Raw genomic sequence first — 26,627 nt, 5'->3', positions numbered from 1 at the left:
TCAATAAATACCATATACATTAGGCTTTTCTGCTAAAGATGATGGCTAAATAATCATATCAGAATAGTAATTCAGCTGAATTTCAAACTCAAATTCAGGCATTTATAAATCTTTCAGATGAAAATGGTCATGTAAATTAAGCTCTGAAAGGAAAAATTTACCTCATCTTGTAGTGACTCTTCAACCTGTTCATCATAATCTTCATCTTGTCTTTTAACTAAAACACACCCAAACAAGTATTTTTTAAATGGCTGTCAAAATGGTCATCAAGGATTACATTCAGAAATAAAAGCAAAGAAAATTACCTTGTCGCAGTTCTTGATTTTTAAAATGTTCTTCAAGTTTTGCTTTCAGTATACCTCCCAGTTCTTCAAAGTGTTCATTATTAAGGCATCCATCTCCCATTACTTCAATACACTAATGAGGTAGATAGACAGTAAAGAGAGCAACTATTAAAAGATTAAGGATTTTTTTGGGGGGTGCATGGTCCAAGAATCGAACCTGGGTCTCCCACATGAAAGGTGAGCATTCTACCACTGAACCACCCATGCATCCAAGATTTAGGATTTTTAGAGTTAAAAGTTAGAAAGTTCATTAAAATTCAAATGGAAATAGGGAACACTGTCATTGTGTGCATGTGTGTGAAGGGTACTTTCTGTGTAATTTAAAAACTACTCTAAATTCTATAGAAAGAAAAATCACATGGAAATGTGAACATACAATTCTGTGCCAATGAAGTGGTTAAATAAGGAGCTCTGCTTGGTTTGTAGATGATGGGAATAGAATTATTTTAAAGAGAGGAGTTAAAAATACACTTTTCAATGTTTTAAACATATACCAAGTGCCAGGCATTATGCTAGGCGCTAAGGAATTGAAGATAAAAGATGTAAACCACCTTCTTAGAAGCTCAATTACTACAGTTACAGAAGAACATTCAAAGTATGAAGAAAGCATTAAAGAATGGTTAAGTATGCCCTGGAAGGGCCTTACATGTGGAAGAAATAATACGGGCAAAATCATGGAAGCATGCACTCTTCAGAAAAATAAGAAACTGAATTGCAGATGTGTAAATGGGAAGAAAATGCTGAAGAGCCTTTAAGCCAAACTATAGAGAGGGCTATGGAGCTGTGACTGAGTATAGGAGGGGAAGTGACTCAAAGAGCAAGTTAATGCTTGAGAAAATGAAAATGAATCAGGAAGAAAAGAGACTTTAGGGGTAGTCCGGCAGAGGCTAGATCAAAAGTGCAAATAAGAGATAAGGCAATGGGGAAAAAACAAAGAATTTAGGAGGGAGAATAGGACAGAAACAAGTAAACAGATGAGAGGTGAGTTAGAAATGATACTCAGACTTTGGTACTTGGATTACTTGGTACCTGATGGTGACAATTAATAAAGGCTAGAATATAAGAGTAGTTAGTAATTTTTTTTATTATAAGAAATATATATATTTTTGTTTTAATCATAAAAACAAAAACAATGAAAACACCAAAATATCAAAATTAAAGAGACATGTTCAGTAATATACACTACAGCTTATATAGCATAATCAAACGTTCTCCCTAATTTATTTAATAAAATAAAGACAATTTTATATATATTCTTTAAGAGAAAAATATCCACCTTTGCAAAAGAATGCATTATTTCTGAGAGGACATCTGAATCTGGTTCTGTGCCAATAGCCTTGATTAGAGCATCACACATAAAATGCCACATCTGTGTGAGATATTCAGGGCCACGAACTCTTGCACATTCCAGGAGAAGAGGCATGGATTCTGCTGCTGCCACTCGAACACGTTTTACTGTTAAGGAAATGTAATCACTAAAAGGCCTCAGAAGATGATTCCATCCTTTTACCTAAGTTAAAATGCTCTCTTGCATGAAAAGTAGTATAGGCAACTTATGTTTAAGACAAGAACTTACGTTAAATATAATGTGTGTATAAAACAGAAAAGCCTCCCTGCCCATAAGATATAACTCCCTATCTTTTCTGTCATTCATGATATATAGCAGAAATAATTCTAGTGGAAGAGAGGGAAGGGCTACACATATTGCTCAAACATAACCTTTATTAGCATGTCTCAAGATGTACCTATACCAAATTTTTAGATAAACTCAAATACCTATCTCTAAATAAATGCAACTGAATCTATAACTTAATTGAGAAAACTAGTAAGGGCATCCTCTGGTAGTAGCCTTTTCAGTTTTCAGTAAAGAGGCTGGTTGCCCCCTCCCTCTAATCACATTTATAAAGGTCCTGGTGATTTCCTCTTTAAAAAGTCCTCTGACATCAAAGGAAGCCTCTGCTTGGCAATGGCAGTCTCCTGTAAAGGACACCATAATATGATACTATATGAGAAATGACAGCAAAATGGCTATGGAGTCAGGCAGATCTCTGTTTGAGTCCTGGCTCTATTACTCTCTTGGGCTGTCCTGATTTTCCCCATTAATAAAATTATGTGTATGTGTAAAGATAAAAAAATATGAAATTAAAGGGACATGCAGAGTACCCAAGTTTATACTCCAAAAATATAATTGGTACAAACACTGAGACAGTAATGGTGATGTATACTAATACTTGAAAAAGCTACAGCTTTGCTAAATCTAGACAAGTTTTACGTTAAAAACTTGTAGGATATCATCATGGAAATAAAATTTCAATAAAGGGACCATCAGTTTGACAACTTGTTCAGTGTATTCCACAAAGCCTTCCTTTAATTCCTTAGCATAGCAAACCTAGAACAGAAGTATTGGGGGGAGAAAAAAAGATTTATGTTAGGTTTTAGGTATTTATTAACAAACAGCAACAGTTTAAGGACCACAGAATGCTATTACCTAACTAGAATTATATTTAAGGCTGCTTGCAGTACTATCAAATTAATCTTTTTAAAAAGAATTTTAAAAAGGTAAAGGGTTGTGAAATAATTCTAGTATGTCATTCAAAGGCTGGAATGCTTTATAGTTCAAAGTAATTTCTTGGTTGCAGGAGAATTTGCAAGTTTTAGCACTCTGAAAATAAATACTTCAAACAAAATATATATTTACCACTAAATTAAGGAAAAATAATTTCAAAAGACAAAAAACCTTCATCACTTATTTTGTAATCTGTAACAAACAGGCTTATGCTATTTTGTATTTTTAAAAAATCACTTCAACAGTATAATGAAAAAGCAGCGTTATCTTCTAAACAATTGTTTCTTCATTCTTTTCCATTTTAGCAAAAGATGTGATCATTTTGTTTAAAGATGCTGCATTTATATTTGCACTCCAGTTCACAGAAAAGATAACCACAAAAATCCGAAATGTTTATAAATTATAGGCCTAAGTACTGAATATAAGAATAGTTGAAAAAATAAATCAGAGAACACAATAGTGATACCATGCAGAATAAAACTGAAGCCACTTATTTCCATATTTCCACTCAGATTTACCTAACCGCTAAATTTGTAATATACCATAGTTCTTACTTCTATCTTTCTAGAAAATATTTTATCTACTCACTCTTTGTCTATAACACATACTCAAAAAGAAAACACACACAAAACAAAAATTAAAATACACACACACACACACACACAAGACCATTCCACAAGAGATAATCATTGTTAACATTCTGGTTTTCTATGTTTACTTTTTTTCCCACATGATTAAAATCATACCAATTTTATTTTACTTTTAATATCATGAACATACTTCCATTCATTCATTCAAAAAGTATTTCTTGGGTGCCTACAACACACCAAGCACTGATAACATACTGATACAGCAGTTAACAAAAACAGATAATCCTTGTCTTCATGTAATGTACTCCAGGATATAAATAGCTTATTGATCCTTTTCCTACTAATAGGTATGTAGGCTGTTATTATGTTTTTGCTATTAAAAAAACATACTGATAATGAAAGATTTTGTTCACATGATTTCTTTAGGATGGAAGTCAGAAGTGGAAATGTTAGGTTCAAAAGATTCTGACATTTTATTTTTTAAGGAATATAATCTTTGCCTTTGTTTTAAAACAATTTCTTCAGCATTTAGGCAAAGCATTACCATGAAATTTATATACATGTATTACAAAAGGCTGTAAAAATAAAATTAAGTAAAAATTATGATCACTTACCAACATCTGGCAAGCAGTTGACTTTTCTTCCAGTCCTGCAGTTTTAATACCAAAACTCTGCTGATCTCCAAGGTTCACAAATTCCCAACCATCATCATCACTCATATTCTCCATGTCTTGGGCTATTAATAGGGAAAAAGACAAGCATGTTAAAAATATTAAAAAGAGAGAAATTTTACAATTGATAGTTCCCTATGAAGACACCTACTATCTAAAAGAGCTACTTCGGGTTTAATTGAAGCTGTCTTCATTAAAGGCCCCATAACCACTGGAAGGTATTGCTGAAATTCTTTTCCAAGGATTTTGCACATTCTGGCCCATGCTGAGATCATGTAAGAAATCTGGAAAAAAAATTCGTAATTATATTAAAATTGATTAAAAAAAACTATATGGGGTAAATAAAAAAGAAAGCTATTTCCCTCTTTCACAGAAACAATGTTTTGCTGATGTGTTCATCACATTTTAAGCAATAAGTGCATTTCCTGAGGTCATACACTATAAATGAATCAATAATGAAACCACTATGAGCTCTGTAAGCTGGACTATAGATAAGGAGGGAAAAAAAGACCAGCACCCTTGCCTACATTTTCCAATTTCTGAGAAGCAATTATATAGTTTCTTAACATCCCAATTACCCAAATAAAACCTACTTAACCTTGTCAATTATTGGCTCTGGTTTTCTTGAACACAGGAACTTATTTGATCTGTGCAACCCTATTGCCTAGCACCCCATTCATTAAACAGAAAACCCAAGACAAAATATTTCTTTCTCTTCGTTCTTAAAATTTTCTGTGTAAGTAGCTGGGTATATTTAAGAAAGCTCCTGCCATACTGCATTTACACAAAACTTAGTCACCCTCAAATTCCCTACAGAGATGCTGCTCCTAATTCATCATCCTTGTAACTTAAAAAGTAATTTCTAAACCCCAACATCAATCTCATACACACTAACATGCATTTTCTCCTCGCCCCTTATTGAAAAAAAAACAAAAAACCAATAACTTTAAGTGTTAACCTTCATTCATCTCATAAATGTCAGGTGTGCTCTATGTCCAGCCATTCTACTATATGCTGATACAAAGGTGAGTAACACATAGTCCTTAGAGCTTACACTTCCTCATTCTTCCCACTGTTAACAGTTGCTAAGTATCCTTCTAACATTTTATCTATGTACATAAAAAGATGTTATTTATGTACTATTTTGCAAAGAAACCAAGAGAAATAAAAAACCCACATGCTCTTTCTACTATATCTATCCTGCTTATCCACAAAGTTATTACAACACAGTATACTAAGTTCCCACCATAGAAACTGAACAAATCAGGAAAAGTCTTGAAAATGACATGAAACAAATTGGATATTAGCCAGTGTGAACGGGGACAGGAGGGGATGAGGGTTCTAAGGTAAAGGAATGTTTATTCACAGACAAGAGAGAGGAGTGTATGGCACATTCCATAAATCAAAGAGTGTGGCTGAACAGAGCTAAGTGCAGTGAGGGAAGCAGAATTAGATCATGAAAGTCCTTATTTGCCACATCATAGAATTAGGAATCTATCTCAAAGGCAGTAAGAATCTTTAAAGAACAGACAACATGATGAGATTAACTTGTTTCCTTTAGTTCAGTGGTTGTTATGTGCACTATGGTAATGTACTAACACTGGCGTGAAGAGAGAAAAAACTGAACAGATTTAAGAGATATTCAGAAGACTGGAGGATTTCTAAGAGGAACTGGGAAGTAAGGGATGGGAAGAATTCAAAGATTATGCATGGATTTCTGGCCTGGTCAGAAGTAGAGATGGGACTGTCATATTTACTGAGAATGGTTTCTGTATTTCTTTTGACAGGGGAGAGAAGCCATGTTGGACTTAAAAGGCCAGTGGACATTCAAATGGAGATACCCAGTAAGTGGCCGAATAAATGAATCTTTAGTTCTAGAGATAGCGCTAGAAATCACGAGCATATAAATGAAAACTGGAGCCATGATTGTGGATCACACTGTATAAGGAAAGTGAGAAAACCAGAGAGCCTAGGATAGAATCCTCAAGAGTAGCAACATTTAAGAGAGTCAGAGGAAGAGGGAGTAGGCAACAATGGACTGAGAAAAACATGGCATGAGAAGCAGAAGGAAAACAAAGAATGTCTGAAATCAAGAGTTGATATTAACTTAAGGAAATTATTAGTCAATTTTTCTTTAGCACTTGTGCTATCTGCATAAATGAATAAAGACAAATGTATTCAGGTTGCTTTACCTGAGGATCATCATCTTCCATATCATTGAAGTCTGTCTGAGTCTTCAGTAATAGCTGCATCACATCTGATGCATCCTGCATGAACTAGAATAAAATATTTGGGAAAATCAACACCAACATTATTGGTATATATCAAATTAGGGAAGCACTTGTTACCTAATTGTTTCTTGTGTAATGACAAAACTTTCAAAAACAAAAAATTCTCATTCATACTGTAACAGACTTGTAGCTCTTTCTAGAAAAATGCATTTCCAGTGAAGGTCAAAGTGAATTGGACTATATGGTATTTCTAATGGCATTGGATCTGTTGGTTGGGTTATATATTTCAAACAGTAAAAGGCCAAATCCAGAACAAATTTTGGATTGTTTAATAGGATTCACTGCATATGATTTTTATTGCATATGATTTTAATTTAACTCTTTGTGCTGTCCTGGCAATCTCTGTTATATAAACAGGGAGCATTTCAAAGACAGTTTTAAAGCTAGAAATATAGAGTATGCAATACAAAAAATGTCTTATTGGTTAAGTTCCCTGTCCCACAGAAAACATTTTAAAACAAGTTAAACTGATGTTGGTTTTGGAGGAGACAAGATAGACAGGTTTCAAACTGATAGCGATGAGGGCTAAAGGACAGAGGAACTTAATTTGGATTAGCTTTGACAACTCTTGAGGTTCTGACTGGGAAGAAAAAAAATGCACTAGTCAATGGTCCTTGCTAATTATTTTCTGGAATTATATGTATAAAGGTTTGTGTCTTAGCTGCTTTTGGGATTAACAGAAAAGTGGCATGCTTCTAAGCACATATTTAACTGGATAAAAACAAATATGGATATTGAACTCTGTATGTCTCCCAAGACATACATTACATGTGTGGTAGGGGAAGAGGTGTTTTTCAAGACCATAACTGGATTAAGAAGAAACCTTCATATTAAAAATGAAAAAATGAAGGCAATAATTTATTTACATAGAAAATAGGAGTGATATGAGCGCAAGGCGCTGTTAAAGTCAAATAAAAGGGGAAGGGTTCCAGAAAACCAATTATAAGAAGGAAAAAAAATCTTCCAGTACTCTCAATAACTCCACAGCTAAATTACATATGGTAAATTCAGCATACTGCAAATTACTCACTTTTTCTTTCCCAACAGCCAGACCAATGAGGCTGATGCATTCAATAGTTTTTCCTCTCAGAAGTCTGAGTTCCTTCTGAACTGCATTCTCAACAATATGCTTTAGTGATGGCATAAATAAATCATAGTAGGGGACAAATTTTTCTTCTGCGGTATCTGCAACTGATGCAATGGATGTCACAACTTGTTCCAAAACTAACTTGGTGCCTTTCTGAATCAACTAAAAGAGATAAAATTACTTACATGAAAAATTGAAAGGAAAAAAAATTCAAATTTGAAGCAACCACCCTCTCCCAGCATGGCTGCGGCACCCTGACTCTGTGCCATCTCTGCCGCACAACCCCACTCCACCATGTGTTGGCAGCCAGGCACTCCCCAAACCCCAGCGAATGGGCCCCACACTCTGCAAGGCCTGAGGCCGAATGATGCTTCCACTGCCACGAGGTGGAAGGCCCATCCTCGGCCTTTGGGGCAAACTCACCCTCTCCACGGGCTTGGGTGTGTCCGCTCTCCTGGCCCGAGGCCTCCTGACTTCAGACCTCAGCCTCCATGATCATAGGATAACAAACTACACCCTTTAAACTCCTGAATGCTTTCTAAAAATGCAAGCTGAGACCACTTATCCCAGAAGACAGAAGCAGAGTCAGTAGATTCTGGAGCAAATTTCTACACAAATACCCTGTGTTGAACTGTCTATGGAGGAACTGTTCTCTCTCTTCTGTTAGTATCACACTCCTCACTCTTTTTTTAACATGGGCAGGCACCACGAACTGAACCTGGGTCTCTGGCAAGCCAGGAGAGAACTCTGCCACTGAGCCACTGTTGCCTGCCCTCCACTCATTTTTGCTTTATCTCAAATAGCAGCTAGTTCTTTCAAGTATATTTCTGGAATCCTTGACGTTTTGTATCCATGAAGCTTCATGTCTAACCTACTTACTCATTTTTTTTTTCTAATTTACCCCCACTACTTACATTGAAGTTTGAGCTAATGGCTGCCCTACTATGTCCTGGAGAAAACCCTTTTTAGCCCATTTTTACAACTCAGCCAGAATCTGACTCCCTAAAAGAGACAACTAATGAGCCCTATTGCCCCATCCAGCACCTATTTCTCCATTTTGGAGAAACAGATGAGATCAAGCTCTTCTTTTGCACCAATGATTTAGCCACTATTCTCTGACCTCACTAGTAACAAATACTGGATATTTGCAGCTGGGCCCATGCGGTCACCTGGCAATATATATATTCCTCATTGTTTCATATGAATACCTGATGCAGTAACTGCTCCAGATTGTCTTCATTTACTTCAACTACAATCACACTTTCAACAGAGGACTTCACTTTATGAGTTTTCCAACCCCTTCAAGAGGTAATCTTACTCTCATGGATCTCAGAGGAATGCCTTTCCTCCTCTACTAGATTTTTAAAGGCTACCCTCTCTTTTTATACAACTCTTGGTCATATACTTTATCTCACCACTCGACCTCAGCAAATTCTTCCTTCAGCCTTTAAATATACACATTATCCCTCTGCGGGAAAGGAGAGGAGGAAAGAGAGATTCTTGACACTACGGTCCTCTACTCAAGCCTAATTTTAAAGTCATTTTTTATCCATACATTTCTGATTTATCTAACCTAACCCACCACACTTCAACTTGGTTTTGTTTCTTTCTGTGTTAAGATAAACTAACATTTCCTTTTTATTCTTACACTGCTGCCACCTAACATTAAACTCAACCTTGTTTGAAACTCCTTCCATTAGCCTATGAGACACTGCATTTTTAAAATCTTCCTCATTCTTTGAACAATCCCTGAGACTAGTGTTGTGCATGCAGTGTGGTCTGTAAACTGTTACTGGCCCATAGTGAACTAAGCACAGAACCTGAATGTTAGAAACTTTTGTAGCAATTTGACAGTCATTTTATATCTTGATTCTAATAATTTTTTTAAAAGGGCTTTTATTTTATATGTCCCCTCCACCATCCCACCCCACCCCCATTCCCTTTTTATACAAGTCATTCAGTTGTACCGTATTTGACAAAAGCATTGGTACAACATGCATGGATTGGGGGTAAAAACTGATCCACTCCAGAGACAGCTTGAGAATCGCTGTTCTGGACTACAAACTGGGGTTCAATTCTTGCTTTTTTTTCTCTCTTTCACACTCTATTATACTAATACCATTCAATTATTGTTTTCAGATTGTACTCCTTACTTATGCTGCTAATTTTTGACAATCACATTATCACCATTTCTCACATAGCTTCAGAATATAAAGTGGTTCTTCCACATTCACACAAATAAGAGTTCACACTTCTCTGCTTTATTTTCAGGGCAATCTGAATGGATATTACCTAACCTCCTGGCCATATCTTTTTTTTTTCTTTCAATTTTATTGCAGAATATCCACACACCTAACAAACCATTCAAAGTATACCATCAATGGCCCACAGTATCACCATACATGTGCATGCATCCCCATTATCAGTTTTTTTCTTCACATAGTTGTGTATTTACCATCATGATCATTCTTAGAACATTGGTATCACTCCAGAAAAATAAAAAGATAAAAGAAAAAACCCATATATCCCAGACCTCTTACTCTTTCCTGTCATTGACCACTATTGTTTCCATCTACCCAATTTCTTTTTTTCTAACCCCTTATTCTCATCTATTTTTGTCCTTATTTTTTTTTTAACTCATCTGTCCATACCCTGGATAAAGGGAGCATCAGACACAAGGTTTTCACAATCAGACCATCACTGTGAAAACTACACAGTTATACAATCACCTCCAAGAATCAGGGCTACTGGAATACGGTTCAACAGTTTCAGGTATTTCCCTCTAGCTACTCCAATATACCATATACTAAAATGGGATACGTATATAATGCCTAGGAATAACCTCCAGGATAACCTGTTTGAAATCTCTCAGCCACTGAAACTCTGTTTCATTTCTCTTTTTCCCTTTTTGGTCAGGAAAGCCTTCTCAATCCCCAAACCCTGGCTCATCCCTGGGGGTCATAGTGGAGAGGGCAGCAAGTTCACTTTCTGGCCATATTTTTAACGGCCCATGCTCTGGTTAACCATAAATTCTTCCACTCAGAACAGTGTGGAAATCCTCCTTCTGTCTTTATGGCCACAATGAATTCTCTATTTCTCTAGGTCTTCTTCATCAAATCAATCTAATACAGGGTTTGGGAATATTAAGATCTTAAAACTTACCTCTTGAAGTTTTAGTACCATGATGGAATGCAAATGTTTCACCAAATTATCTAAATATGGAATTAGTAGTGACTTGGGACAGTCTTCAGTAAAATTAATGAGTGCAGCAGCTGCATGGGCTTGCACCCGTTGATTGCCTTGGTCTTCCATTGTCTGCAACAGAGCTGCAATCACCTGAAAAATGAAACATAAATTTTGAAATGTCTACCCCTCTCCTCAAAGTTTGATTTCAGTTCTTTGAGGACTTGTTACTTGCCTTCTCATGGAACTTCTTTTGGAAACCAGGTGCAAAATCTGTAGCCATCTGTCCCACAGCATTACAGGCTGCATACCTTACTCTTGGATGCTGGAAAATGTTCCCTTGTATTAGTAAAGGCAGTAAGTTCCCAAGGGTAACCAGAGTAATAATTATGAATTAAATATTGGTACTTACAGGATCCTGAAGAAAAAGCAAAACAAAATTTACTATCTCATTTAGAATCCCTTCCATTTGCTGGTGGCATCCTTCACCAATGGCAGATAAGGCCATCAATCCTGCATACCGGTATTTCCAATCGGCTATAGAAAAGAATTAAAAATAAAAGCACAGCAATTAGATAATTAAAACATTATAAATATTTCTCCCTGTGCCAAAGAGTTATTTATAGCATGTAATGGGTTGGCAGTAGATAGGTTTTAAGGGACAGTTCCAACAAACAGAAGGAATAATAAAAAATACCATTGGTGACAATTAAGAAAACAAGAAATTTTACCCCTAAGATCTACTATAAGAAATAAATATCTGGATTTTCTGTATGACACACTGTCTTGTTTAAAGAATACAGATTTACTGATTCCTACAGTTAAATTTCTTTTAGGAGAAAAAATATAAAGCAAAGGAGAAAATTTAACAAAATTTCATTTAATATTATATGAATATTGATGAACCTTACTGTACTTTAGTGTTAATAACGACTATCTGATTTCTGGTTAATGGATTATTAGCTAAGCAATGCTTATTTTACTAGTTATTCTATTCTAATTAATATTTCCCTACATCCTATTTCTAAATATTTATATATACACTATATTGTTTACTTCAGGTTGCTGCTAATTCTTTGTGGAATGATGCAGGATACACATACATACATCAAGCTATGATATACATATAAAGACAATGTTTCTCAAAGTGTGGCCTGAGAACCCTGGGATTCCCTGAAATGTTTTTAGGGACGTCTACTAGGTCAAAACTATTCTCATAACATTAAGACACCGTTTGCTCATCTCACTTTCTATGTCTGAGGTACAAAGGAGTTTTCCAGATAGTATAAGGGTGAAATATCAAGAAATTTAATGCAGAAGTAGATGAGAGAACTCAGCTATCTAAACCACATGTTTAGATGTTTTGAAAAGACATTTTCAAAAACACAGAACAAGTCAGTCTTGTAATTTTGAGGGTGGGGTGGAAAGAGTCATTTTCCATTAAATAAGTCATTTCTGTTAATAATGTATTTATTATTTTAAAATAAATATTTAGAATAGCTCTTAGTTTTTATTTCTAATACAGTAAACACTGATAGATATAACCTTAAAAAAACACTTTGAGATCCTCAGCAATTTTAAGAGTACGAGAGGGGGGTTCTGAGAACAGGAAGTTTGAGATTAGCAGTTTCAGGAAATTAACTAAATTTTGTAAAAAATATAAATTAGAGTAAATATTTCACTTTGGGAAATGAACATGTAAAGATGAACAGTTATGAAAAATTCTACTATAAACAATTCCTAAAAAATTCTTAATACTGCTGTAAAGTGTAAGAAATTTTTGATAAACATAACCAGCTTTAATTACTCTATGTACCAGGGAGTCAGAATTTCTCAACTGAGGAATAATGACCCCAGGAAACCAATAAATCAATTCTACTTGCATACTGAACTTATTAAAGAAGCGAAATACTTATTGATGTAGAAAGATGTCTATATTTGATTAGAAAGTGAGAGAAAAAAGATATACTTTCTATATGCCCAATCAATGTGCAGAGTTCCTCAAAGTAAGATGTTCAGTAGAATGTAATGCTAATGGTAGGAGGCTGGGAAATAGTTTTCCTCCTTTAAATTTTATAAAATATTTTAAAAATATGATGTTTATTATTTTGAGCAAAAACAACACAACTTATAAAAAAATAAAATGGGGCTAAATGTAGATATACATTAAATTTCCTAGTCAAAGAACATATTCAGTGGGGCAAAAACTAGAGAATGTATTATGCAAAAAGATATTAACCAAATGACTTCCACAATATCATTCACTACTATAAATGTTCAAACTAAGAAATGTGTATCATTTACCACTGTTAAAGCACTTTTCACATATATTAAATTCATATTTTGATCCTACCACCAACCCCAGGTACTGGATTTTTAAAAGCATCATTTTCCTACTTTATATATAATGAGATGAAGATGTAGATGACTTGCTGAAAGTCATTTACTTTATTATTAACAAATCTTTATTGAGAGTATATTTACAAATATGAAAAAACCTTCTAAAACCCAGAGTAAAACTCTGGAACTATAAATCTCAAATCACTTTCACAACAAATCAATTTGTAATGAGTAGTATAAGCCAATGGGGAAACACTCAAAAGTTTGCTGACCTTGTGCAAACTTTTAATGTTTCCCAGTTTCACTTTATGAACCACTGTTACAGACTCAGATACAAAATTACATTACTAAAAGGGATCATGGGTTTTGACCATGCCTTTTCAGGATAAATAATGATTTTAAAAGGATAAGAAAGAACTAAGTGAATAGCAGAAAGGTGAGGGTTTAAATTTAAACTTATTTAAGAATTTAAAATTATTGAGAGTTCTCAATGATCCACTTTTCTTTGAAGTTGGTTCTCTCCTATTCCATTTTACTATCCAGTATCAATGGTATGACCCTCAAGTCTGACTCTTCTAGTAATCTACCCTAAAGATACAAATACTTACACAAGGTGGGATTTCTGTATCATTATTTTTAATAAATAATAGCTACTGACATTTAATGAGGAATTATGTAATGTTATATGTCTTTTAAAAATAAGGTAAACCATATATGCCAATATGATTAACTGTGGCGCAAAAACAGGATAAGCAGGGTGTACCTGTCAGGTATTGTCACACTTTAAAGAAAAGTCTCAAAGCATTGTTAATGTGATATATTCATAGTAGTCACCTAAGAACGTAAGTTGAGACTTTTAGCTTATATGCTTCTGTATTTGAAGTTTTTAAAATATCAAGTATATTAAGTTTGAAATTTAAAAGACAACCATGTATACAACAATACTTTTTGATATTTTATAAGCACTTTTTTCAGCTGACAACAGCTGACCACATATTTGTTAGAGAAAAATCGGTGGAAATACAGAAGTGGTTTCTTTTCTGATTATACTGGTTTGAATTTCTTAATTAAAAAAAAAAGAGATACTGGACAAAGAGAAATTATAGGAATTAATTAACTAATAATAATAATCTTAATTAATTAATAATAAGTATGCCAATATTCCATAAACATTCCAATAATGATGTCTTATTCAAATTCAAATCAAAAGATTTCTGGCTAGGGAGTAAACTGTAAATTTTCTAATTAGTCATTTTTTTCTACATACTGGAGGGAGAACTAAATATTTACAGTAGTGAGGAAAAACATTCTTTAATGGCATCAGACCGAATGATTAAAAGGCTAATAAACAGAATGTTATCATGGTAGAATACAAGAATTAAACACTGAATATTAGACAAATATTATTAAACACAGTCCAAGTGTTTGTTAGAAAAGACTTTAAAATTTAAAAAGTGACAATCCACTATTCTAACATTTGAAGGAAATATAACTTACGATTTTGAAGCATTTGCATTATGTGTTCTTTGATCATTGGTAGAACAAGCTTTCCACCAAGTCCACAAGCCATTCGGTCTAAAGCACTCTCACCAGCAACTGCATTGCTAAATAAGCACAAAAATACTGTATTCAAAATTTGTGAAAAAGGCTATGTAGTACATATTATTACTAAGCACATTATTAAACTAGGGTTGAAAAATACGTATAACTCAATCAGTCTTTCAAATGTGATTTTGATGTAGTTGAGGGAAAATTGGGTAAATAAAATTTTATCATGATTTACTAAGGTCTTTGAATCTTATATTTCAAGATCTTTCTCCCTCTCTCTCCATATATAAACACATGCACCACTAACTGGTTAAAAATTGTTCTCAGAGATAGTTTTGATACTTTCAAGGCTCAGAGGTATAACCAGACATTTTAGGAGAGCCTTTCATATCTTATTTTCTGGAAATATATCCTTCAACTTCATCAATGAACGAATTATACAATACTGAAAAGATGCTGAAAATGTGTACGATTTTCCCTTTTCTCTGTGAGCTCACCCCATACACCTTAAGAATATAAACTGCACTGTCAAAAAATACGCATAGATGAAACACAATTGCTAAATTTTCACTGAATACTCAAGAAATTTGGGCCTAAAATCTTTTGCACACTTATTCTGGTTTGGCATAGTAAGATTAGTATGGAGTTTGTCATGTACATAATCTTCAAGTGTGTTCTGTGAAAAATAAAGCTATAACTAGAAATGATCCTTAGGATAGTTGCTTAATAGATTTTAAAAAACTGATCTTGAAAATATTTCTATGAACTATTTTCATCTAGCCTAAGAAAAATAGCTTCTCAGGTTATATAAATTTAAATGTTTTCACAAGGCAAATTAAAGAATTAATAGTTCCAAGAAATGATCATGATGATGAATATGCAACTATGTGCTGATATTGTGAATTACTGATGATATATATGTAGAATGGAATGATCAAAAGAGGAATGTTTGCGTTTGTTACGTGTTTTTTTGGTATTTAAAAAAAAAAAAAGAATAAATAGTAGCACATCACAGTAACTGGAATGGAGAAACATGAGCTAATATATATTTTTTCAACAGCCCTATTAGGTTATTTCCAGTAGAAGATTACTTTCATTAACTTCATAAATTTCTAAAGAGTATTTATCCAAAATTTAAGCCTTAAAAACATGTGATATATTAAGTCCAATGTCCTTAATTTTTCTTTGTTAACCTACTATGCGTTGTTGTAGTCTTTCAGTGGAATAGTCTACTAATTGCCCACATAATCCCAGACAAATTAATTTCTGAATCTATAATATCCATAGATAATATACCTTCAGGACCACTGAGAAATCAATTATAATAGTACCAAATTTCATAAACATATAAGAGACCATTTTTCTTAATGTACAGCAAATGTATGTTGGCTTAATTTTTCTGTAATCATCTGTATTTGTGGTGGCCTCCTAAACTTAAACAATTCTAGTGTTACAGTCATCTGGTATACAATCTTACCGCAATTGCACCCTCTATCCTAAAGTTAAAGTGCATTGTATTATACTAATGGTAATGAGAGGAAGGAGTAAGGGTATGGGATGTATCTTTTTTTTCTTTTGTTTTTTAATTTCCTTTTCTGGAGTGATGCAAATGTTCCATAATGGTGAATGCACATCTGTGATGATACTGTGAGCCAATGATTGTATACACTAGATGGACTGTATGGTGCGTGAAGATATATCAATAAAAATATATTAAAAAAAAGCAAAGAAAGACGGCATCATCTCACAAGTGCGTGCATACAGAAATGCATAAAAAATTGCATCGTATTGTGAAATTATGGTACTCTGCAAGGAATTTTGCAGAGTATTTTGCTGAAACTATTCTAAAGTCTATGCATAAAAAAGGCATTTATCACAAATAAGATTTTTAACACATTTTTTTTCTCAGTGTGTACAGCTCAAAATTTTAATGTGTAGTGAAAGCACACTGGAAGGGTGATGAACATGGGTCTCCAAAGGAGGAGAAGTCTTAATACATATTTTAAAATAAACTCTTAAAAACTCTTGGAGAAATCTTAAGAGTAAGACAGGATAGAACAGACAGCTACTTATTTGCTGTATTTCATGTCAGGGGTTTTTCTAAAAAGATAAATTTGCTTGCTGTTGTTCTAGGTATCTTTCCATTCCTAATTAAAAAATGCAGTATTTTATTTACTGTTAAAGTATATTTTATTAACCTTCATTGTAAACATAAATTCTATTAATATATTGAAAATGTTAAAATGCTGTTTTAAAATTTTGATGTAAAATTGTAAACAACAGGTAGCTTAAGTGTCTCCCATGTTTCATAGTGAAAAGTTTATCTGAGGGTTTATGTAACAGAGCAGTGAAGGGGGATGGACCTTGTAACTCCAAAGCTCCCACTGCCAACTTGGGTTTTCTCTAGTACATCAAGCAAACCTCTGCACAGTATCTTGTCTGTGTAATTACCTGTCAAAATCATCATCTTCTAGTTCATCAGCATTTGCCCAATCCTCATCCTCTTCCAGATCAACCATCATTGCTAACATCTGAGGAACTAAAGTAAGTAATTATTTCATACTTGAAGACTGTGGCTTTACTATTTGGTAAATTTGACACTATCTGGTGATGTGTCAACATAACCATTTATAAACAAGAATTTTAAAGTCAGAAGTGAATAGCAAAGTATTTACTTTGCCTCTAAGAGTGAGATAAAAAAATTTATTTGCCTGTGTCCCTAAAATCTGGTTTGTTAAACCTTTTGTCAAATTTATTTTAGATTTTTTTTCTCTTTAAGAATTAACACTAAGCATACGTTGAATGAACTATGAACTTTCCAAATCCTACTGCATTTTCTCTCTCCATCATCAGGAGTACCACCATAAAATAAAAGTTTATCGTTCCCAGTTTTTACACCCAAACTATAGATTTATACATCTATATACAAAGCACACTATTTTTAGATTTCATTTTCTATATAAAATGGTATCATACTGTAGCCATCCTTTGGCAATTTGCTTTTTTCTCAAACCACACTGACTTCATCTTAATTACTTTACAGCATTCTATTATTCAAGCACACAACTTAGTCACTGTCCTATTGATGGACATTTTGGTTGTTTCCATTTCTTTTCTATTACAAATTTGCTTTGAGGAATACAGAAATTTACTTTTGTATATGTCTCCTTTACAAATGTGAATTCTGATCATGAAACTGTTATGAGCATCTTTAACATTACTAAAATTCACCAAAGTGCTTTCCAAAATGGTTGTACAAACATACATTCCCATCAAAAAAGGAACTCTGAATATTTCACAATGTGTGAAGTATCCTGGAGCTACATTAAGAATTCCCTCTGCTCCACACCCTTATCAACACTTCATATTATCAAACTTTTAGATAATTTGAATTCCACAATTACACTTGTTTTTATTGAGACTCAGCAGAGTTCATGAGCTATATGGATTCCTCTTTTGTGAGTTTCCTGTTCTTAGACTTAGTCTATTTTCTAGATACCAAAGTTCTGTTGATTATGTGCAGTGAAATTATGGTATACTTGGTTGCAAAAAAATTCTGCTTTAGCATTTGCAAATTCAGCAATGTTTCCATCTATGGCTTGTGACTTGAAGTCTTAGAAAAATCTTCTTCTACTATTAAGCTTAACTTCTGATATATACCATAAAATTTAGGTCTTAGATAAAAATCAAATCCCAAATTGATCTTAATAGTATATTTGAGGTTGGGATATATTTTTCCATGTAAATAATCAGTTGTCTAAACAAGCTTTGATGGTTATCTTTTTAAGTCAACTCTGTTTCCATGTGAGTGTATCTGTTCCTAGACTCTATCTTTTGTTCCATTTGATCTATGTGTCTATACCTGCACCATCAACAAATTATAAATCTTTTTAGCTGATAGGGCAAGATCTCCACCTTGTTATTCAAAAAGGCCTTGGCTACTCCAGGCTCCATGCTCTTCTTCATAAATATTTAGCTCAATCCTGTCATGACTAATCCTATGAAATGCTGACTGAAATTGTACTGAATGTATATATTAATTTGAGAATTTACATTTAATCCTAGTAATGTTATTTCAATTTTCTCTATTAAGGTCTTACACATATTCTGATTTATTCAAGTCATGTGCAAGGTACAAGTCATGTCTGCTATGGTGAGATATTTTTTGTTCTAGTTAACTTTCTAAATGATTAATACTGGCATATAGAAACCTACTACTTTTTATGGTCTTCTTATACGGACAACTTTGCTAAACCCTTTAATCAGTTCTAAGAGTTTATATGTTGAGTTGATTCTCTATGTTTTCAATGTAGTTAATCATATAGGACTTTTGTTTTTGGTTTCCAATTCTTATCTTTATTTTTCTCTTCTTGCATTGTCTAGGACTGTCAGTACAACAGAGGCAGTGATAGTGGGATACTTTTTTGCTCCTGACTTCAACAGTAATGCTTCTAAAATTTCAACCATGACCTCATTGTAAGATTTTTAAAAGGCAGATCACTACAAAATAAATCTGGTGATGTGCAACATAATTTTCAAGAGCACTGAGCACAGTGTTACATCTGTGTACTAATCCTATCTTGATGTTAAATACAACAAAATGTTATTCTCAGTTTGCTACTAAATGTCTTTATATCTCCTCTGAAATTATGATTCTATTAATTTTGCTTAATATTTAACATGTCAATGATATAATGTACTATGATAGAAGTTTTTTTACTTAAGCATACCAGGTTTCAGGGTGTAGGCATTTGAAAGCATAGCCAAAATTTTGGTATATACATATAAAGAAGTATTGATATGCATTTCCCCAGATCCATCAGATTCTTCAAGTATTCACTATATTCTCAAACTGAAATTACACAATCCTCAGCCAACTTAAAGTTACCGCTTTACAACACAAAACTATCTTAAAGAACCTTTAACTTACTAGTCTGTGCAATAATATTGGTATGTTTTCTTAACATAGCAGCTGCTGTCTCAGACAGGGTCACAATGACTTCAAGTGCAAGCTGGCGCTGCATATTATTGAGACTAGTATCTCCGCATAACTACAAAGAAGAAATATTCAAAATCATTTAATAGTCAAAATTATTCAGTGAAAATAATAAACAGGAAATTTACTGAAGTATTTACCTTTAGACTTAGCTGTAGAGTAGCTTCTAAATGAGGACGCAAATACTTTGGAACAGTATCTGCAATCTCAACGAGAGATTTTAGAACCGAATCATCATTCTGGTAGCATGAATCATTTACAGCCTATAAAAGATGAAACAGAAAATGCCCATGTAAATATCAAGGTGCGCAAAGTCACATTATGATACCTCATTTAGCCAAAGAGGCAGATAACAGAGAAATACTACTAAACAGTAATTTTAGTTAAGTATGGATTTAGCGACATGCATTATGCGAATGCTTTATCTACTGCCACATGTACATCCTACTTTTGATTTATGTTAACACAAAACACAAAATTAAGATTTAAATCTAAATCAAAATTAAAACCAGTGGAGACTATAATCACAACAAAATTCAAAGCAACCAAGGAATTCTTTTGTACAGCTACATGTAATCCCTTCCTCTCTCCTTTCTATATTCAGTCCTAGTCTCTTTTATAGTAAATACTAATTGCTACATTTAACGTGTCTTATATTACTGCACTTATTTCTCTCTGAAGTCAAGTTTGGTCACTGTGGTACAAGTGCACTTATGTATTTAACATTGCCAATTTTAGAGCAACAACTTCTAGAAGTTCTAATACTTTAACTTACCAGAGGTAAAATACCTCTGAGATTAGAGATTTACACAGTAAGAAACAAAAGATTTCAAATAAACTATTAAGACAATCAAAAGAAAAAAAATGTTTGTTATTGACCTACAGTTCTTTTTCAACTTGAGAGCTTGAAAAGTTTTTACTACACTCTGTTAGTAACTTTATTATTTAGAAACCTTCCATTTTAGCTTCTCTAAGTCCTCTCTAACCCACTAATTCTCAACTGGGGTGCCTCAACTTCTCCTGGTAGGTATTTTTGGTTGCCACAATAACTGAGGGTGGGCAAAGCCCAGAGGTACCAGATGCTCTTTTTTCTTCAATGAAAAATCTTTTGATGAACTGTGCTGCTCCTCATAAATGCCATACATTTATAAAAACGAAAAATTTCCCAAGAATGTAACTACTGTATAAATCAAGGACTGGTAAATACTTTGTTCTCTCCAGAACATTACCATTTCAGGAAATCATTATCACCACGTGCAAGTATGGTGTTCGACTTGCCATTCAGCTCTATCAGTCCCCATTTTTGGCTATATGCATTTGTATAGACCACTTAGAAACCTATAGTCTACTGTATCTTTTAGTGTAGTTATGCCTGAGAATTTATAAATGGAAATACATGCCATTTTATTATATATTATTTTCTTTTATTTCTTCTTTGCACTATCCTTTCCTCCTAACATAAAATGGGCATTAAACCTTATATGTTGAGTGACTAGTCAATAACACTTGATTTAAGCATTATACAACTGCTTATATCATTTGTATCATAGACCTTTTGAAACTCTAACCTAAATATTTTGAGACTAAGAGTCTTTCTCTTTCAAAGGGTGATACACGTAAGCTCAGTGGGGACAGAGATTTGTATGTGCTGTCCAATCTTGTATCCCTAGTGCCTAAACTATTGTCAGCACATAGTAGGCAATAAATACTTACTGAATAAATGAATGTGTTACAGAACTCTGGTATGAATTTTAATAAAAGAAAATGAGTAAGGATATAATTAACATCTATACTATTTTCTTACCTGTAAGAATCCAGGTAATAAGTCTGAAAAATGTTTGAACAGAGCAACATTATGCTCATTTGCAAGTATAAATGCAGCTGTTGCTCTAGCGGATAATGTCCTGATCTAAAAAGAAAACAGTAAAAAATGTCAAACATGAGATATTTTTGATATCTGTTTCTTACTCAAGATGAAATTTTTATCGGCATAACCAGTATTTATATTTTAAAGTATAAAAGTCAAACCAATTTCCCAATACACAAACTTCTTTCACAAGTTAGATGTTAAATTAGATGTTACTCTTAATGGAATTGAAATTATTTACCGATGGATGTTCCTGATCTTGCATACACTGAACTAACATCCGTTTGATGACGTCTAAATAGTGCTGCTGTTGATTCCCAAAAATTCCAGGAAAGTTCCTAAAAAACGATCCAAAGCACTTTTTAAAATAACATTATTTCTTAGTGAGGTGTCAGCTAGAACTTCTAATTAAACATTTGCCCAACTCAAAACTATTATGCATTAGTCCTTAAGAGTGAAAATCATCTACCCATTCTCCAATTGATCCTCTCTTGGGTTTAGCACATGGAAATACAACAGACAGGATGAGAATGGGAGTAGATCGTAACCCAGGTGCCACAATACTGAGCCACCTGTTCCCCATCCTAAGCTTTACCTTAGTCCCTCTCAGTCAGAAGGTGACCTGGAATACAGGATGGGGACAAGAGCAACTACCAAGCTTCAGATGGTAATTGTAGTAACTATTGTTCCTAGCCTTGGTAACTCAGGTAGTCTAAATTTTCTGCTGTATTTCATAAATTTGGTAAGCAATTAAACTGAATGCTTTAATAAATTCAATCTTGACTTTGAGTATAAATAAGATACATATGATAACTAAAGTAGAATACTGTATAATATCTATGCTGTATTGTGTATCACTTTGATCCTCAAGGTGTGTCTCACTTTGAAAAATAATGTATATGACACTGAAAAGTTTCCATTGTTTTATATTTTAAATGCAGTAGATTGACTACAGAAAAACAGTAAGTCAAAAATATTAATGAAGATAATCATCCAATTCTAAACATGGACTGTTTTTTCACAAATGTTAAAATGCTATATTTTTATAAAGCTTGGATTCACCAGCATTCTACTCTTCTTCCACATACATCTAATATTAAAGTCGTTTTCTAAAAAATATGTTTGGTGCTGTATCCACCTCTAAATAAATAAGAAACAGTCTCAGGAAATTGTTTTCAGAATCAGAAAAGAAAAAGGAAAGAAATAAAATTGCAGAGATCCCTCATAAACAAAGGAAGGTAAGGTGAAATAAGCTTTTTTTTCTTCTTTCTCAATTTTTTTACAACACAAATGCAAAAGCTTATCTGACAGCACCATTTTATGTCTAAAAAGTAAAGCCAGGCTAAAACAATCAATTAAAATATTCTTCGGGCATCCATGACATGAAGTTCTTCAGAAAATTACATCAATGTATATACCAGAAAATGTGAAGGGCAGCTTCCCGCAGTCCTACATTTTGAGAGCTGACTGAATCAAAAAGGAACTTCAAACCCTCAGGCCACTGGTTGTTTCCATCCTCATCTAAAAGCAAAGAAATTCAAGAATTAAAGTAACTTCAAAATATTAAAGGTGATTCTAAGATAAGTTTCACTCAAAATATCTATCATTAGAAAATATCAACTGTTCTACATTTTAAAAAATTCTATTAAAATTAGGTCCTTTAATCATGAAAATGACATCATAACCTTGTAATAAAACAATTGTGTACATTTGGGTTACATAAGTATAGCTTGTATTAGTTGTTACCTTCAAGGAGTTGGATTTGGAGATAACTTAGCAGTTTTAACTTTATAAATTATGTGATTTTTTGAGTCTTTTATATATATTGTCATTTGGGGGTTAAAATAAGCGAGCATGACAGGGAAGGTAGAGTTTAACAAATGAATATGATTGCTGAATCATTAAATTGATATCTTTTAGTCTCCAGTATTTTGGAGCAGCTAGAAGTAAAACCTAAAATTGTGGGATTGTAACCCATACTAAACTCTGAAATCTGTCCTACAACTAATTGCCATGCTATGTTTTGAAAGTTATTGCTTTTATGTGTAGATGTTATTTTTCACAAAAAAGAAAAAAAGTAGAAGGTAGGGTTTAACAAATGAATATGACTGCTGAATCATTAAATTGATATCTCTTTTAGTCTCCAGTATTTTGGAGCAGCTAGAAGTAAAACCTAAAATTGTGGGATTGTAACCCATACTAAACTCTGAAATCTGTCCTACAAATAGTTGCCATGCTATGTTTTCAAAGTTACTGCTTTTATGTGTAGATGTTATTTTTCACAAAAAAGTAAAAAAAAGTCAAATGTGATGATAAAAAAATACCTATTCCTTCTAGCCTCCTATATTCTGGAGCAGCTAGAAGGAAAAATCTGAGATGATGGTACGGTAGCCCATGACAAACTCTGGGATCTGTCCTCTAACTACTTGTTGAAGAGTGCTTTGAAAACTATTGTTTTTTTCTTTCTTTGCTTTGTATATGCAATATACAATTAAAAAAAAAAAGTGACCATAACTTATATATTTTGGCATGGGCAGGCACCGGGAATTGAACCCTGTAACTAATATTATAGATAGCAAAATCCTGAAAAAAATCATTGTGGCTTTCAAACTGGAAAAGATTCAGGAGTACAATTCCAGGACCAAGAGAGAATGCGCAAAGCTTGAGTTGTAAGTACTACAGATGTCATCAATGTGCTTATTTTTAAGTAAGATTTTAAAGCATAAAATTTTTATTCTTTGTACCACAAAAATCTTCAGTGCTACTTATGAGATTCATTGGTTAAATGCCGTAAAAAATGTAGAAATTACAAATAAGCTTGTTGACTTTTTCTGAAGTGACACATGCTCTTCAACAGACAGAAAAACAAACTTTAATCTGCCCCCTTCAATATAAAGATGGTATTTTTTTGGGAAATAAAATAACTGCTCAAAAAAAAATGGTAAGGAAAGAGCACTTTGAAACATTTTGGAAATGTTTCCACTGAGCGACAATGAGTTAAAAATGACAACTTACTTTAAAAAATTTATATCTGTATACTTTAACATTGAAAATAGTTTTCTAAAACATTCAAAATTAAGAATGTCAGCGGATTTTGAACTCATTTATTTAAAATGTAAAATTTTAATACATTCCTTTTTAGTTTCTAAGAATTGACTGAAATCAGAAAGGATGACAGCCTGCCAGTTAAATTAAAAAAGAACTTCCGAGCTGACAGGAGGACTCAGTTTCTCACTCTGGGCATCTCCACAGGGCTATATTAAGTGTTATAAAGACACAGCAGCTACAGCAAGTGATTCAAGTGGGAGACCATGGTAGAAACTGAAATGCTTTTAAACCTAACCTGAGTCACACATCATCACATCTACCATATTTTACTGGATACACAGGAAAGCCATGATTCAGTGTGGGAGAGTACTAGGAGGTGAGAGTCACTGGGGGTCATGTAACTGAAAGATATTATCTTAAAGAATCAAGAAGCATTATTTGTGCCATTCTTATTCTTATGTATACAGAAAACTGGAATTCCTACTTTAAATCTAGAATGTCTTGATGTTGATTTTGATATATCTGCTATTATCAATTCTCAATTGGTGAAATTATTAAATTTTTTAATACTGAAAAGAAATAACTTCTGCATTTTTGGTAGATTAAAAAATTAGTGTCATAATTTACAAAGCAAAACCAACTGTCTTCCATTCAGCCCTTATCTTCATTAGGTATTCTTTTTAGCCATTAAAAATGACATCTAAATGAACAGAGTTTACAACCACAACTTTCAATCCCTGTTAAAAAATGACAAAGCGTATTCAATTATACGATTAATATTGTTAGTATGACAAAGAAGGGTTTTTAATTTATCAAATGCATTTTTAAATGTTTCCTTTGATCTCATCCTCTAAATATCTCTCTGGATATTTTATATAATATATAAATTAGTATAAGAGCATATGCACATAATTTATAAATAAATAACAAATTTATATGTAACATTGAGTTGGATTGGTGTGTAAACAAAAGCACCAATCTCTACTTTCATTTGCATGTTTAATCTAAACTTTAGCTAGACCTGTGCCTCCAAAACTTTATAGATTAAGCTGGAAAATAAGTTGACTGACAACTGTCAAACAAATTACAGAATTATTTTTCACATTGAAGTTTTGAAAAACATTAGGTAAGTATTGACTGTATTTCACAAATATCTGCCATCTTTAGCTCTAAATGCATAATCGATAATCACACTCATTTTGAACAGAATAAAAAGTACAGAGGTACGTATGATTCTTCCTGTAAAATATCCCATTAAATAAAAAGGAAGGAGTTTATATATTTGCATGTTGTTTTACTAATAAAAATATTTTTTAAAAAAAGGGAAGGAATGTGCAAGGGTAGTTCAGTGGTAGAATTCTTGCCTGCCATGCGGAAGACCCAGGTTCAATTCCCAGCCCATGCACTTCCCCCCCCAAAAAAAACAAACCAACAAACAAAAATTCAACAAATGGTGCCGTAATAACGGGATACTCATATGGAAAAAGAATGAAATGTGACCCCGCCATACAGCATATTAAAGGAAAAAAACAAGAGGGAAGGATACACCCCTTAACTTCTGTCACATAATAAAAAAAATGCATTTGTATACACACCTATTAAATTCCTGGCCAGCTCTGCAGCAATATCACAAACTTTTTTCCTCATGCTCGATTGCGTTTCCATCTGAATAATCATTAGTAGTTCACTCTTGATAGCAGTCTGAACATCAGAGGGAAGAGTTGGATAGACTTCATCAAATGCAGAAGACAAAAGACGTCTTAGGAGAACGGCAGCCATTTGTCTAGCCTATAAACAGATAACATTGCTAATAACTTGGTGTCTTACTAGATTTCCAACAAACCAGATTTACTCTGCTACTGATGAATTTCATTGTTTCACTTTTATAATTAATTTCAAGGGCACTTTGTTAGTTTTTTTTAAAAGGTAAAAAGAAAACTATTGCTAATCACATTTGTCTATTATATAGAAAGTGCCATCTAATAAACCATTTGTTTATAGCTGAGGGAAACCCCTGAGCACAAATAGGAACACATTTTTCAGCAATGATAAACCTGTCTTTAGTTACTATTTTTAATACATTCTTTGGGGAAGAA

At 33.3% G+C, this 26,627-nt stretch overlaps 1 protein-coding gene across 5 annotated transcripts in view; it reads right to left on the bottom strand.

The window, feature by feature from the left end:
* IPO5 (importin 5) overlaps window positions 1–26,627 on the bottom strand; it is a 58,011-nt gene that overhangs the window by 5,330 nt on the left and 26,054 nt on the right. For all 5 annotated transcript variants that reach the window (XM_077158556.1, XM_077158554.1, XM_077158555.1 and 2 more), the window contains 19 exons: window positions 26,127–26,319; window positions 22,902–23,004; window positions 21,725–21,821; window positions 21,421–21,525; window positions 19,757–19,879; window positions 19,551–19,671; window positions 17,072–17,159; window positions 14,570–14,676; window positions 11,145–11,269; window positions 10,968–11,057; window positions 10,712–10,885; window positions 7,493–7,711; window positions 6,364–6,447; window positions 4,323–4,455; window positions 4,115–4,236; window positions 2,637–2,733; window positions 1,621–1,793; window positions 306–417; window positions 162–217 (listed from right to left, as the gene is read on the bottom strand). In XM_077158556.1, coding sequence (XP_077014671.1) covers window positions 162–217; window positions 306–417; window positions 1,621–1,793; window positions 2,637–2,733; window positions 4,115–4,236; window positions 4,323–4,455; window positions 6,364–6,447; window positions 7,493–7,711; window positions 10,712–10,885; window positions 10,968–11,057; window positions 11,145–11,269; window positions 14,570–14,676; window positions 17,072–17,159; window positions 19,551–19,671; window positions 19,757–19,879; window positions 21,421–21,525; window positions 21,725–21,821; window positions 22,902–23,004; window positions 26,127–26,319 — 2,322 coding nt within the window. The remainder of the gene's footprint in view (window positions 1–161; window positions 218–305; window positions 418–1,620; window positions 1,794–2,636; window positions 2,734–4,114; window positions 4,237–4,322; window positions 4,456–6,363; window positions 6,448–7,492; window positions 7,712–10,711; window positions 10,886–10,967; window positions 11,058–11,144; window positions 11,270–14,569; window positions 14,677–17,071; window positions 17,160–19,550; window positions 19,672–19,756; window positions 19,880–21,420; window positions 21,526–21,724; window positions 21,822–22,901; window positions 23,005–26,126; window positions 26,320–26,627) is intronic.

Source organism: Tamandua tetradactyla, chromosome 4 (assembly GCF_023851605.1).
Source record: "Tamandua tetradactyla isolate mTamTet1 chromosome 4, mTamTet1.pri, whole genome shotgun sequence".
NCBI classification, from domain to species: Eukaryota; Metazoa; Chordata; class Mammalia; order Pilosa; family Myrmecophagidae; genus Tamandua; species Tamandua tetradactyla.
Note: the sequence above shows the minus strand (reverse complement) of the source record. Positions and strands in the feature narration are given on the sequence as shown.